At 42.7% G+C, this 15,831-nt stretch overlaps 1 protein-coding gene across 1 annotated transcript in view; it reads left to right on the forward strand.

Annotated features, from left to right (window-relative positions):
- The window catches only part of SMTN (smoothelin), a 336,207-nt gene extending 329,182 nt beyond the window's left edge, over window positions 1–7,025 (forward strand). The window contains exon 23 of the mRNA XM_033956006.1: window positions 6,108–7,025. Within this exon, the coding sequence (XP_033811897.1) occupies window positions 6,108–6,258 (151 nt within the window). The 3' untranslated portion in view covers window positions 6,259–7,025. The remainder of the gene's footprint in view (window positions 1–6,107) is intronic.
- Window positions 7,026–15,831: the final 8,806 nt, after the last annotated feature.

The raw sequence follows: 15,831 nt of genomic DNA on the forward strand, positions 1-15,831 counted from the left end.
TGATAAACATACCGAGGGCCTCAAAATAGAACCTGTCTGGGTTAGAGAGCAGAGGGGAGAACAGGACAATCAAGCCATTGTGACATCACTGATGAGGCTGGCTCTTATTGGTGGAATGAGGCATTATGACATCACAATCTCAGCTCTGCTTCCCAAAGACAAACAGGATGTCATGGTTACAGTTTTGCCAGTGGTCTCCAACTCAAACCTTTTGCAGGGCCACATTTTGGATTTGTAGGTACTCGGAGGGCCTCAGAAAAAAATAGTTAATGTCTTATTAAAGAAATGACAATTTTGCATGAGGTAAAACTCCTTTATAGTGTATAAATCTTTCCTTTTAGCTAGGGGCTTCTTTTACAAAGCCACGCTAGTGGGGTTAACGCACGTGACTTTTCATCACGCGCTAACCCCCGCGCTGGCCAAAAACTACCGCCTGCTCATTCCACTAATGCCTAAGAGCCAACCTCAGCAGTGATGTCACAATGGCTTGATTAGATGACAACTTCAGCATTTGGAACCTAAGACAATACCAGGTGGACTTTACAGTCTGTGACCCAGAAATACCAAAGAAGAGACAAGTTAATTTAATCCTGTATTTTTAATGGTTATAACTAATGGACAGACTGGATGGACCGTTCAGGTCTTTATCTGCCGTCATTTACTATGTTACCTGTCAGAAACCCAAAGAGAAGCAACATCCCAGAGCTGAGATTGTGATGTCATAATGCCTCATTCCACCAATGCCTAAGAGCCACCTCAGCAGTGATGTCACAAAGGCTTGATTAGAAAGCAACTTCAGCATTTGGAACCTAAGACAATACCAGGTGGACTTTACAGTCTATGACCCAGAAATACCAAGTTGTGGTTAAGCTGTTTGATTTGACGGCTTTTTTGCATGCCATTTAGCCATATAGATCGCCGCAGAATTTCACTGCGTACAGAAACAGTAGCCGTCTTTAAAACATTTCACAGCAGCCACTAAATATTAAAGGGCAAATTCTATAACAAGCGCCCAAACGTTGGGCGCCAATATGGCCACTGTTCAGCACGATTCAAGCACAATTGGGTGCTGTTTAGCGAATCACGCTGAGCGGCACCTATTTTGGAGGCGCCCATTACATAGGCCAGCTCTAGGCCCAACTCAAAGTTAGGTGCCCATGCGAGCGCTTAAGTACGCTTAAGAGCAGTGATTCTGTAAGAAGGCACCTAACACGTAGCCACGCCCACGTCTAACGTGCATAGCGCCTATTTTTTTGAAGGCCGTCTAAATTTTTAGCGGCGCCTTCTTCCAGAATCGCGGTTTCTCGATAGGCGCCTATGTCTCAATCCGCGCTGATTAAAAAGCTTAATTGAGCTTGTTCTTCAATTGATAGGCGCCTGTCTAGTTGGGCGCCTCTGAAATAGTTGCCTAACTTTACGCGTTAGTTATAGAATTTGGGCCTAAGTCCATTTGACAATTAGCCCCAGCCTTTTGGTTGGACTAACTTTATGACCAACTAGGACCTTTAAATCCCCCTGTTCAGGTCTGTGCTGCAGTGAAGATGCGTGAAATCCTCAGTTTATCAAGACAAATAAAACTTGGAACTTAAGCTAAACACGATGCTGTCTGGGTTGATAAGCAACGGACAAGTAGCATTACAGTGGTGAGGCTTCTTTTCAAGATTGAAAAGAGTTTTAACAAGAATATTAACAAAAATATCTGGGTGGGTGATGTATGTAGAGAAGTGTGAAAAAAGTGAGGGAGCCGACCAGAGTAGAGAATGACACGGTGACAAAATTCGTCCCCGTCCCCGCGGATAACCGTGGGAAACCATCTTCATGTCATTCTTTAAGGAGAGAGGAAAGAATCAGAGTATGAATGGCCACAACCACTGACCCTCAAGCTTTGCTTTGAAGAAGGACTGAGGCTGAAACAGACACTGAAGAATGACAGTCTCTGGTATCCAGAGCAGATATTGTGATGTCATAATGCCTCATTCCACCAGTGCCTAAGAGCCAATCACATCAGTGATGTCACAATGGCTTCATTATCCTTGGCTCACATAAGAATCAGAGGATGAATGGCCACAACCACTGACCCTCAAGCTTTGCTTTGAAGAAGGACTGAGGCTGAAACAGACACTGAAGAATGACAGTCTCTGGTATCCAGAGCAGATATTGTGATGTCATAATGCCTCATTCCACCAGTGCCTAAGAGCCAATGTTCAAGTTTAATTATTCTTAATGAATCGCCTATTTTAAATCACTAAGCGATGTACAAAACCTTAATACATACAAATTAATACCTAAATACATACAAATTAAATATTAGTGATAATTTAAACTGAATTTTGTTAAAGATAAAAAAATTAACATACTAAAGTACATGCGTATAATAAAATGTTAGTTGGGGTAAAAAAACATAATTGAATTGTGAGGATAAATGGGGAAGAAATTACAATAATTGGACAGTAAAGATAAAGTAATAACAAGGGAAAAACAAATAGGAAGGGGATATATATTTATAGATAAAAAAAGAATAATAAAATATTAAGAATCATATGCATCTTTTAAAAAAAACGAGTTTAGTGTTTTTAAAAAAATGGTTAAGTCTTTTAATTCCCTAATGTGTTGCGGAAGGAGATTCCAAGACTGAGGGCCAATAACAGAGAACATGTCGTTTCGCCTAGTTCCAATCACCTTCAACGAGGGAACCGAAAGGAGGTTGGAAGAAGTAGAGCGGAGTGAACGAGTAGTATTATAAGGGATTAACCATCTATTGACGAATTGTGGCTCATTAAAAGTGACGGCTTTAAAAACTAAAAATAATAGTTTAAACAAAATACGGTAATTTACCGGAAGCCAATGAGATCTAATTAGAAGGGGAGTGACAGTGATGTCACAATGGCTTCATTATCCTTGGCTCACATAAGAATCAGAGTGTGAATGGTCACAACCATTGACCCGCAAGTTTTGCTTTGAAGAATGCTGGAGTAGAAGGACTGAGGTTGAAATAGACACTAGAAAATGACATGGGATTATTTCCCGCGGTTTTCCGCGGGGATGGGAACGGTGATGAATTTTGTCACCGTGTTATTCTCTAGACCAGAGCTCATAACAGTAGGTACATGAAGGGATTTGTAAAAAAAAAAAAAAACACCAAAAACCAACTGGGGAAAAATTCTTTGTTGAATAAAGCCGCTGGTAGAGTGTGAGGAAGTGAGCATATCGATTACCGGTAAGTACCCTAATGCTTGTTTCAAATTGATTGACTAATTTGAATCTCAACTCATATGTATTATGTTCTTGAGTAATTTTGGCGATGATCGCCCACCCGTCTATAAATTCACATCTTCCCTCCACTTTTATCTTGCAATTCTTCACATCTTTAAGAACTCCTCTGGCGTAAGCGAACCTACACGTTACTTGTATTTTCAGGCCCGATCATCCTTCTATTATTTTGCAGTGATCTCGTGAAGGGAATGTAGCTCTCATGAGTTCATTACAAGTATATCCTGCCAAGTACCTTTGGCATCTGGCCAAGTTCTTGCCACATGGATTGACCACTGTTTGAAATAGGATTCTGGAATGGACGGACCTTCTGTCCAAGTACTGTGATGCTTATGTATATATGTCCACTTAAGATACCACTTACAACCTGTTTTACTTATCTAAGCCAACTAACATGAGACCCCCCCCTCCCCGCACTATTGTATTTGGGTTTTAGCTGTAATGGATTATCAGAATTTTTTTTTTTTTAAAGCAAAAGTTAGAGTAAAGGATTTTGGGATTGTATCAGACATGCATATTCATATTCACAAAGTCAGAACCTTGCAGACATCAACGTTGTTTCAGAAATGCAGTGCGGAAGAGTAAAGAATGAAGGAATGGACCAGGTTTGTCTTGTATTTTGAGTGAAATGGTGTGGTGGCCATTTTAGTCCACTTTCCAAGGTAATATAAAGAAATAAGACCAAAGGAAATTAGGTGATACCTGCAAACCTTGCAAGCACATCTCAAACTTGTATGGGAAAAGCATTCAGCATAAGAGATCTGTCACATGTTCATCTTCTAATGAGGTAGATATCATTCAACTCAAAGAGGCATGTTACGTCGGTGAAACAAGCCAAATGCTAAAGACCAAAACCAACCTACATAGATATCAGATTAAGAATTGCAATATTAACTAGGACATCACCGCTGCCGGACAACACTTTGGAAAAACCGACCACTGCACCAATGATTTTATGATGAGACTACTAAAAAGGAACTTTAAAATAATCCAAGAACGTAAAACCTTTGAGATCAAAATGATAAGGTATTTTGACACCTACCAGACAGGACCTACCAGAGATTTGGGCTTTCTTTCCCACTCTAGAGACATTTAAAACTGCTTTTGTCATCTCTCTGTCTCCTGCCCACCCCTCCCCTCTTCCTATCCCAAAAAATGCTTTCATGTTTTCCTTATCTGAGGAAGAAGGGTTACCTTCAAAAGCTCATCATCAAATGCATTGAGTTATCCAATAGAAAAGGTATCAACTTATTTCCTTTGGTTTTTGTCTTGTATCTTGAAACTGTAAATGGGGAGCGGGAACTGGATAAGAACTAAAGACAAAACAGGTCTGAAATGTAGCCTGGGTTTACGAAAGTAGTAATTGAACTCTACAAGAAGCCTTAGCTTTTCTCGATTGCCAGTACTGGGAGCAATAGATAATTTTTGAAGAGCTTATAACAATGAACATACTTGCAGGAGAACAGATCAGAAAAAGTTATGACCTTAGGTCTGGTTAAGGGTTACTGAAGACGTCCCATTTTCTCTTATGAAGTAACTTGGGGCCTTCTGAACCTGTCCTAGTTGCCTCACAGCCAGTCAGATTTTCAAGATATCCATAATGAATACGCATGAGAAGAGAAATGCATTCATTAGAGCAGGGGTGCCCAATAGGTCGATTGCGATCAACCGGTAGATCGCCAAGTCAAAATGAGTCGATCGCGGAGCCCATCCCAGGCTCCGTGATAGACTCATTATACCTTGGCGATCTACTGGGCCGATCAGCCTTCTTCTCCCCGAAGTCAATTCTGCCATTGGAGAGGAAGTTCAGGTCAGACAATCGCTGCCTGGCTGGGCCGGAACTTCCTCTCCCGACAGCAGAATTGACGTCGGGGAGAGGAATGCTGGTCAGCCTAATGCAGGGAGAGCTTGGGGCAGCGGCGGCTTTGGGGCCTGTTCCCTGATGGCAGTAGTGGCTTGGGGGCCTGTTCCCCGATGGCGGCAGTGGCTTGGGGGAGGGCATGAAGAAAGAAAGAAAGGGAGCAGGCAGGGAGACAGAAGGGAAACAGAAAAAAAGAAAGGGGTCATGAAGAGAGAAAAAAGAAAGGGCAGGGAGAGAGGAAGAAAAAGTTGGGGAAGGGAATGAGGTCTGGAGGAGAGGAAGCATTCAGGCTGAAAGCAGGGAAGAAAGATTGGATGCACAGTCAGTCAGAAGAAGAAAGTGCAACCAGAGACTCATGAAATCACCAGACAACAAAGGTAGGAAAATTGGTTTTATTTTAAATTTAGTGATCAAAATGTGTCTGAATTTATATCTGCTGTCTATATTTTGCACTATAGCCCCCTTTTACTAAACCGCAATAGTGTTTTTTAGCGCAGGGAGCCTATGAGCGTCGATAGCAGCGCTGGGCATTCAGCGCAGCTCCCTGTGCTAAAAACTGCTATTGTGGTTTAGTAAAAAGGGAGGGGGGTATATTTGTTTATTTTTGTATGGTTGTTACTGAGGTGACAGTGCAGAGTCATCTGCCTTGACCTCTGAAAAAAACCCAGAATAGGAATGATAATTAACATTTTCTCAGCATAAAAGTGTGCTTTGTGGTTTTTTTTAATTTTATTGTTGGTAGATCATTTTGACTTGGTCATTTTAAAAGTAGCTCACAAGCCCAAAAAGTGTGGGCACCCCTGCATTAGAGACTCCTATTTAATAGGGATATCCTGAAACCCAGCTGTATGGGGGGGGGGCTCACCAGAAGAGCTTTAGGAAGCCTCGTTTTAGCTGTAGGAATGGGGAATCGCAGATTTATGAACTAAACACGCAAGTATAAAGGCACCTTGTAATTCTACCATCTCACTCGCAGGGTGCTGGTGGACTGCGTTCCTCTTGTGGAGGTGGAGGATATGATGATAATGGGGAAGAAGCCTGACTCCAAGTGCGTGTTCACATATGTCCAGTCTCTCTACAACCATCTACGGCGGTACGAGTTAAGCTTACGAAGAAAAGAACTCTAAATCTCCAGCCATTCCACGCCACCTCCTCATCTGCCCCCAACGGTGTTGTAAGGGAGGGTCACTGACAGGTGAGAAGAGAAATCCTCCATCCTGCCAGTCAGCCATACACTTTCCCATGGTCCTGGTTTGAGAGTTGGCTGGCATCTAGTCAAGTATCTTAGGCCAGACTCAACTGAATGAAATCCCAGGAGCTCCACCACCCCCAAGAATAATCGCATGGCTGGGAACCTTCAGTGTTGTGTAAACTTTCACTGCCTCCAAAGACCTACCGCAGTTGTGTTTTTGGGTTTGGTTTTTTTCCCCACCCCCCCACAAGAATAATAATATATTTAACTTGGTTTTTTCTGGACTGCTTGGAATCTTAAACTGTGCTTTGATTGCTAATTTTACAGCCACCAGTCCTGAACTCCCTCCCATTCCGATTTAAGAGCGACAGAAAACATTTTGAAAGGAAACGAGAGAATGCAAACATTCTCCTAAACACAGAAATGGGCTTTAAAAATGTAACGGAAACGCAGAAGGTGCCCGGACCACTCCAGCCTTACCATTGCTAAGCAATTTCATGGAAAGAATAGTTTGTAACGATTGTTTTACCATGCGGAATCTTTTAATTGGAGCCAGCATCTCTTAGCGTGTGCACAGGACACTTTGTAGATAGAATTTTCACAACTTTGAGCTTTTTCGTTTTGGCTGTGTTGTCTGTCCCTAGAGTTCAGTGTCCTGGTGTTTGTGTACGTTCTGTTAAAATGTCTATTGCTTTTTACAAAGCAAAGTTTCACGCTGCTTTTTCCATCCATACCTAATGTAGTCACACTTTTCTCCTCTGGGAATATGGGGGTGGGGGAGTATAGTTGCTAATTTCATGTTGCATCTCTCCTACCCTTTCCCTAGGGAGTTGTCTCAACTGTTACCATTTAGAAATGCTTTCTGCTTTACCACATCAAAAATGAATCAAATACTTGTAGATTATCTGTATTTTTCTCTTCTAGTAGATGTGGTTCAGAGTGAGAGCCCCAGTCTGGTCAAGGCCTACAGTCTCCAGTAATGGCATTGCCAGGGATTGTGTCCTAGTCCGATCTGAACAAAAATACATAAATCAGTTTTTTGCTCTCTCCAGCGAATGATATGTTGACAACGAACTGCTTGAAGGAGTGGAATAGTTTGGTATACAAAATATTCTGAACCATTTCTTGTGGCGACAGGATACGCTTTGACCTCAAGATGAGTTACAAGTCCATATTGTTGAGTCCCAGCCACAAGACAGGAATCGGTGGGGAGGGGGGGGGACAGATCCAGAAAGAGTGGGGCCAAAATGGACCAAGCTGAATAAAGGAAAGTAGAATTTGAGAAAATCTTGAGGAACATGAAATAGAGTAAGTCAGATTTGCATCTACAGTAAAACCTTGGATTGCAAGTAACTTGGTATGAAAGACAAGCAAAACATTTTATTAAATTTTAACTTGATATACAAGCAATGTCTTGCAATACAAGTACATACAGTATACACACATCACAACTGAGCCGATGGTTCTTCTCTCTCTGACGCTGTGGGAGTGGAGTGACTGTTCTAAACGAGCGAGGTCTTGCAATACGAGTACATACAGTATACACGGATCACGTCATCACAACTGAGCCGATGGTTCTTCTCTCTCTGACGCTGCAAGAGTGTAGTGACTGTTCTAAATGAGTGAGGTCTTGCAATACGAGTACATACAGTATACACGCCTCACATCATCGCAACTGAGCCGATGGCTCTTCTCTCTCTGACGCTGCAAGAGTGTAATGACTGTTTTAAATGAGTGAGGTCTTGCAATATGAGTACATACAGTATACACGCGTCACGTCATCACAACTGAGCCGATGGCTCTTCTCTCTCTGACGCTGCAAGAGCGCAGTGACTGTTCTAAACGAGCAAAGTCTTGCAATATGAGTACATACAGTATACACGCATCACGTCATCACAACTGAGCCAATGGTTCTTCTCTCTCTGACGCTGCAAGAGTGTAGTGACTGTTCTAAATGAGTGAGGTCTTGCAATACGAGTGCATACAGTATACACACATCAAATCATCACAACTGAGCCAATGGTTTTCTCTGTTCTCTCTCTCTCTCCTTTCTCTCTGACACCGCAGGAGTGTAGTGACTGTTTTAAACAAGCAAGGTCTTGCAACACGAGTACATACAGTATACACACATCATATCATCACAACTGAGCCGATGGTTCTCTCTCTCTCTCTCTCTCTGACACCGCAGGAGTGTTGTGATTGTTCTAAACAAGCAAAGTCTTTCAACACGAGTACAATACAGTATTTTGTTTTAAGGTTTTTGGGTTGTGGAATTTCGATTATTTCTTATGGGGAAATGGATTACAAGCATGTTTTCGGAATGAATTATGCTCGCAAACCAAGGTTTTACTGTTTTTAGAAGTTAACTGTTGTACTGTACTGCTCTTTAGATCTCTCCAGCCACTCACAGTTAAGTTGACTACAGGGCCCGGCTGAGGAACGACAGTTGTAAACAGTCTGATGCTTGAGGGTTTTGTTGCACTGCTTCTGGGGTTCTTACCATGAGCTATTACCCTAGCTGTGGGTCTTCAACTAATGGTGAGCTTTTCCTGTTCCCCCCTCCCGAGTCTACAATATATCGTGCTGTATGTTGAAAAATGCACCTTGGAACATTTTTGGTCATGATTTTTTTCTTTTTAAGTTGTCAAAGGAAAACCTGAGCTGGCTAATGGGTGCCTGAGGGTGGCACGCTGGCAAATCCGCGCAGGACAATTGCGCCCCGTGAGTAAATCTGCCATAAGTGGATAGCTGGGAGGACCCGTCCCTTGGGGAGGGACTCTGAGGCGCCTCAAGCCCCTCCCAAGGGACGGGGCCTGAGGAGTCTGAGCAAATCAGGGCCTTCCAGATATCCAGTTATGTAAAGGGTTCCCATAATCATATGTAAACCTTATCCTAACACTAGATAGCAAGTGAATCTTTTAAGTGGGGTGGGGTGCCCCCTCAAAAAGACAAAATAGTATCCACCGTCAGGGCGCATTTGACGGGTCACCTCCCATTCAGTGCGCGCACTTGTCCGTGCGCACATTTGTCGGGGCACATTTGTCGGGGTGCGCGTATTTGACGGGTCACCCCTGAGGATTCCTGTGAGCACCATACAGGTTTCTGGTGTATGTGGTTTACATGTCATTTGGAAGAGTGAGGGGAGAGAAGTGGGACTGATGCGATGAGAAAATCATGAGGCACGTTGGATAAACGGGAGAATCTGAATCACGAGTGCTGGAAACTAAAGGGGGGAGGGGTGACGGGAGCTGCACTTGTTTTTCCTGTACGTCCCTTTTGCACCTGCACCTTACCATTGTCTGAACGAGAAGGCTGGCCTAGACAACCCACAGCGGTAGTTCCCATGACGCTGACTAATGAACAGGTGTGTAAAAGTGAAATTAATTGTAGCCTGAGGCTTATGAAGTGCTCAGTTAAACAAATTTCAAGCACGTTGCAGCATCCTTACGAGGGGGGGGGGGTCTGTCCGCCCTAACCATCTTTATCAAAAACATTAAGCGATGTCTCAAAATGTGTGCTCCATCCACTGAAAACTGGTCCCTCCGTTAACTCTGAGCGATCTTACACCTCGTTCTTTAAAAGACATTTGAGAAATAGATTCCCTCCTGTTGCTTATTACCTTGTAAGAACTGTCTTGCTTTTTTAAACCTGTTGGAAAAAAACAGAAAATTATCACAATAGGTCGTGTCAAATTCCAGCTTTAGCTATAAGGACACCAGCTTGCTGAGATTGCTCTCAGTAAAGGTCTGACGGTGATGCTGAGGTGGTATTTCAGTTTTCATGCCATTAATTCTCTGTAAAGCTCAGACTTGGATGTGATCACAAATTCTTGCTAATTTCCCACTTTCAGAACAAGTTGCCCTGGAAAGACCCTGCACCAGCTTGTTCTGTCTCCGGAGCATGAGACAGAAAGGCCAGGGCATATCACCTGGATACCGGCATAAGTTGGCATCTCTTGAATTGGTTGCAATTCCTACAATTACGGTATCTTAGTTCCTAATACCTGGCTGAATTGAGTGATGACTGCAGTTTTTGTAAAGCGCGTCTCTCGAGCAGTCCTGGAGGCACGCCGACCCAGCCGACTTTCAGGGCGGCTACAATGAGAGAGACATGCTTATACTGGGGCTCCGATCAGTGCAAGTTTATCTCCTGCTGTGGCTGTCCTGGAAACCTAATTGGCGAGATGTGCCTCCAGGACTAAGCTGGGTAAACCCTGCCTTAGAGCCAGCTAGCCTTGCGACTCTACGGCCAGTCGATTTTCACGATTTCCACACCAAATACGCATGGATCAATTTGCATATACTCAGGGAGGGGTCAGTCTATGCACGTTTTTATGCAATTTTCGATGTCTATCCTAGAAAGCTGGCTGTGGTAATCAGCAGGGAGTTCTCGGCCCACTCCTCTCAGCCAGTCAGGTCTTCAGGATATACCGAATGAATATGTGTGAGATAGATTTACAGTTTATCCACTGTTTCCATTATATCATGAATGTTCAATACAGATAGCCTGGAACCCTGACTAGCTAGGGATGTCCCAAGGACTGGTTTGAGAAGCACTGCTTTGGCATATTATATAATAAACTGCTTAGATCAGGGGTGTCAAAGTCCCTTCACGAGAGCCGCAATCCGGTCGGGTTTTCAGGATTTCCCCAATGAATATGCATGAGATCTGTTAGCATACCCTGAAAGCAGTGCATGCAAATAGATGTCATGTATATTCATTGGAGAAATCCTGAAAACTCGACTGGATTTTGGCCCTCGAGGAGGGACTTTGACATCCCTGGCTTAGATAATTTGATTAGTTGATACAAGAACTTTGAACCATGACCCTTTTTGCCTCCAGAGGAGAACAGATCACAAAGCGAGTTCCACATGGACAAAGTGCCGACAGACAGCTCTACTATGTAACATGCAGAGGTTTTTCAGAGTAAAATGATAATAGGAGGGAATGCTGGAAGTTCTAATGTTTTTAATTTGAAGGGAGGTACTGCCCCTTTAAATTCAAGGGCAGGATTCCAGGCAGTCAGAAGCCAGTTTATCACCGATGTCTCACAAAGTGTGTTGGGCTGCTCACTTCACTTTTCCTTTTTTTTTTTCCTTTACCCCTCACCCCAGGGTCACTGGGGCCAGTGTGATCCAAGCTGTTGGTGTCGAGGGGCACAAGGTGTTGTGTTATCTCTTCTACAGCGGACTAGGGATATGCACTCAATGATGAACATTAAAAGTTATATTAAAACTGAGTATTATGGTCTCTGTTTCTTACAAGCAAACTGTTTGTCAGATACCTAAAGCAAACTAGAAGTGAACTGGACTAGTGGCAAAGCAAGCCTGCCGATTTAGGGCTCATCTCCCGTACATTAATGCCACAGAGAGATTTAAAAGTCTCAAATCATATGTCCTCCCACCTTTCTTCCATACTGAGGTCTCTAAATGAAAACAAGATTAATTTGGGGTCACTAAGGGTATACAAGCAAAAAAGGCTTTAAAAAGTCTAAAATCTGTTTTAGGGGGGAAGTTGCAGCCCTGGCTTTCTCTCCTGCCTTTGGGCTGTTCCACTATACCAGAATCTCTCAAACTTTTTTTTAGCTCCTGCATACTAAACGGAGCAAATGTTATTTATTTAAAGTTCTATAAGCGATGTATAGGTAATTATAACAATGGTGAAACTAAAGTAGATAGAATTACTAATCAATGCGATGGATGTGCTTGTTTTTGAGTGCAAATTAACTCAAAATGCGGCTCGATAGTCGACAAGCAAACGCGCATTTCATCATCCACCATTTTATTCAATTTAATTTCTGTCAGAGCTGAAATTCCAAGTTTGGAAAGAAGAAGATCCCAAACAGTAACAAAGCCTTGATTGCTTTGTTACTCAAGGGTGGATAACTACTGCATTAAAAAAATAAGAATAAAATTACTTGCTGTTAGTTTTCAAGGACCAGTCACATGAAAGAATGATGCTTGTGTGGGCAGTTGTATCCTTACGTACACAGACGCTGATTACATTGACAGACTCTTGTGTACGCGATATACATGTTATCTATTCTAGTGTATACTTATGAAGAGAATTTTAAAAAATAAAGTAAAATTCTGGAATCTCTCATGGCACACACGGAATCCCTTTGGGGCACACGGTTTGAGAGACACTGACAAGAGTGTTGCCACTTGAATGTCTATGTGAAGTTGTATTCTGAATGTACATAGGGTGTTCCGAGTGATTGATGTAGCAATGGTATTCTTTCTGCCGCCAGTATCTCTACTGAGCATAATTTGAAGATGACTTTTGCAACAGCCGACGAGTTCTGCTTATCTTTCCATTAGTATCTGGTGTGTTTGTTGATCATTGGAGGACTCCTCCTGGTGAAAGATTAAAAGCATTGGTTCCAAGTTGCATGAGCTGTCATCAAAGAGGCCTCTCGTGCTATTTGTGAATGGGACCACATAGACAGTGGCTGACATTTGGCTTAGATTCCAGAGAATGGTATGATCCGTGGCATGACCAGCATTGCACATAAATCCAAAGGGAGCAACCATGCAGTTGTTGCATATTCAGATTGATGGCAGTGTAAAGTATTTGCTGTGTTAAGACGATGGTGGATTTTGACTCGGTCAAAAGAAACCATAAGTTGCAAAGGAAGTGTATGACCTTTTTTGAAGGTGTTGCTTACCCTCACTGGATTGGGGCTTGAGCCAAACCAGGTCTTGAGTAATGAGTATACAGTGATCCTTTCTGCAAAGATGGACAGTGACCACTGCTAGGCAATTTGGGCAAGACTCTGGGTGCAGATGAAACACCAATAATACTATTTGAGGAAAGTGAAACAAGGAATGTACAGTGATGTGGATGAGGCATTTTTGGGTCTTTGACAATAAACAGTAGGATTGTGGCTAAGGTATTCATCTTGAGCATTTTTTTCTTGACTATACAGCAGAGATGAGATGTTTGATATCTAGAATGGGTCACATTCCTCTTGTCTTGAGGAGAAAGATGAAATGGAGTAGAATACTTGGTGCCACTGTGAGGCAGGAACGGGCTCAACTGCCCAATTTTGTAATAGAGCTTTTAACTCCTTGAGTAGGAGATAGATGAGTTGAGGTGGTAGATTGAAAATCAATCTTAGACCGATAGATGGTGAAATGGTGAGAAGTCTGTTCTGTGTCCCTGATCTATATAATCTGTACTACCTTTATCAGTGGTAATGGAATGTCAGGCCACCTTGAAGAACTGAAGTCTATCCCCCACTAGTATGTAGTCAAGAGGTAGGGTTGGACTAGGGTTACCATATGGTGCTAGCAAAAGGAGGACGGATTGAGACATCCATGTTTTACCTTCATTGCTTTCAATGGAAGTGAGGATAGATTGAAACGCCCAGGTTTTACTTCCAGTGAAAGCAATGGACGTAAAACACAGATGTCTCAATCCGACCTCTTTTTTCTGGAGCCATATTGTAACCCTAGGTTGGGCTGAAGAGCAGCTGCTGTTGAGGCTAACTATTATTCCTTTTGCATGGCCTTTAATGATGTATGTATGCTTGTGTAAATGCTAGAGGGTGGGGTGGGGAGAGGATGGGTAGTGTAAGGCTAGCAATACCCTTGTGGATAAAACAGTTTGGAAAAACTGTTGCAAGTATTACTTTTTGTAATACTGTTGATTCCTGGGATGCTGTGACTGATCTCAAGAGACTGACCCACACACACAATGAGCGTCTGCCTATTGGTGGTGGAACTCATCACAAAGTGCTGACCCTTGCAGGTATCACTGCACAACAATTTTTTGGTTAAGTCTTGATTCCTGAAAAGTTTTTGGTGATTATGACAGGTACCAACTTGGTATGCTCAAATATGGTTTTGGTTTTACTGCATCACGTAAGAACTATGAGAAATAGACATTTTTATGTTTACTGACAATAAAATATATAGTCAAGTTTACGTTTCGCACAAGCGACTAAATGAAACAGAATTAAAAGTGTTTTGCTCCCGAGTTTCTTTTATATTCAGTGTCTGGTGCATCACGTTGTAGCATCCAACAATAGTCGGCAAGCATTGACGGATTCCAATTGCCCTGGTATCGTTTCTCCATCGTAGCTATGTCTTGATGAAACCTTTCACCGTGCTCGTCACTCACAGCACCGAGATTTGCGGGGAAGAAGTCCAAGTGTGAATGGAGGAAATGAATCTTGAGTGACATATTGCACTTCATTCTCTTGTATGCTTTGAGAAGTTTGTCTACCAGCTGAATGTAGTTTGGGGCTCTGTAATTGCCCAGAAAATTGTCAACAACGTCTTTCAAGGCTTTCCAGCCAATTTTTTCCGGCCCAACTAACAGATCTTCAAATCGCTTGTCACTCATAACATGTCTGATCTGGGGGCCAACAAAAATACCCTCTTTGATCTTGGCATCAGTTATTCTTGGGAACATCTGTCTTAAATAACGAAAACCTTCCCCTTCCTTGTTCATTGCTTTCACAAAATTCTTCATGAGTCCCAGTTTAATGTGAAGAGGAGGCAAAAATATCTTTGTCGGGTCAACAAGCGATTCATGTGCTACATTTTTCTGTCCTGGAACTAACTTTTTACGGAGTGGCCAGTTCTTTCTAGAATAGTGCGACTCTCTGTCTCGGCTGTCCCATTCGCAGATGAAACAGCAGTACTTTGTATAGCCAAGCTGCAGTCCTAGTAACAGAGCAACGACTTTGAGGTCTCCACAGATATTCCAGTTATACCTGGTATACTGGACATACTTTAGTAACATTTCCATATTCTCATATGTTTCTTTCATATGTGCTGCATAGCCAACAGGTACTGAAGGATAAACGTTGCCATTGTGCAACAGAACAGCTTTCAGGCTTAACATTGACGAATCAATGAAAAGACGCCACTCTTCCGGGTTGTGATCACAACCAAAGACCGAGAACAATCCTTCAATGTCACAACAGAAACAGAGACTGTCGACTTGTGCAAAAAATTTGGTTATATCATGATGCCGGTCTCGAAACACAGAAATTTTCGTACCTGGTGATAGCAAACACCATTCCTGCAGTCTCGAACCTAGCAGCTCAGCTTTTGCTTTTGACAGACCCAAATCTCTGACCAAATCGTTCAATTCGGACTGTGTTATCAGATGTGGATCGCCTGATGAGGATGGTTCAAAATCCGGGTCAATGTCACTGTTAGAACCCTGCACTGCAGTTTCTTCATCTGGTTCGTCTAAGGTCCAATCCTCTGGTGGTTTCGGAACTGGAAGACTGTCATCATGTGGCATGGGTCTCATTGCTGAAGGCAGATTAGGATATTCAATTGACTTCTTGTTTTTGGCAGAGAAACCAGACACATTAGTCAAACAGAAATAACAGTCCGTCACATGGTCTTTCTGTTCTCGCCATATCATCGGAACAGCAAATGGCATCGTCTTTCGAGTACCTCTGAGCCAGGCTCTCAGACTAACAGCACATGTCGCACAGCAAATGTGAGGCGCCCATTGCTTGTCTTGATCACCTATTTTGCAGCCA

The sequence above is a fragment of the Geotrypetes seraphini genome, chromosome 8 (assembly GCF_902459505.1).
Source record: "Geotrypetes seraphini chromosome 8, aGeoSer1.1, whole genome shotgun sequence".
In the NCBI taxonomy this organism is placed as follows: domain Eukaryota; kingdom Metazoa; phylum Chordata; class Amphibia; order Gymnophiona; family Dermophiidae; genus Geotrypetes; species Geotrypetes seraphini.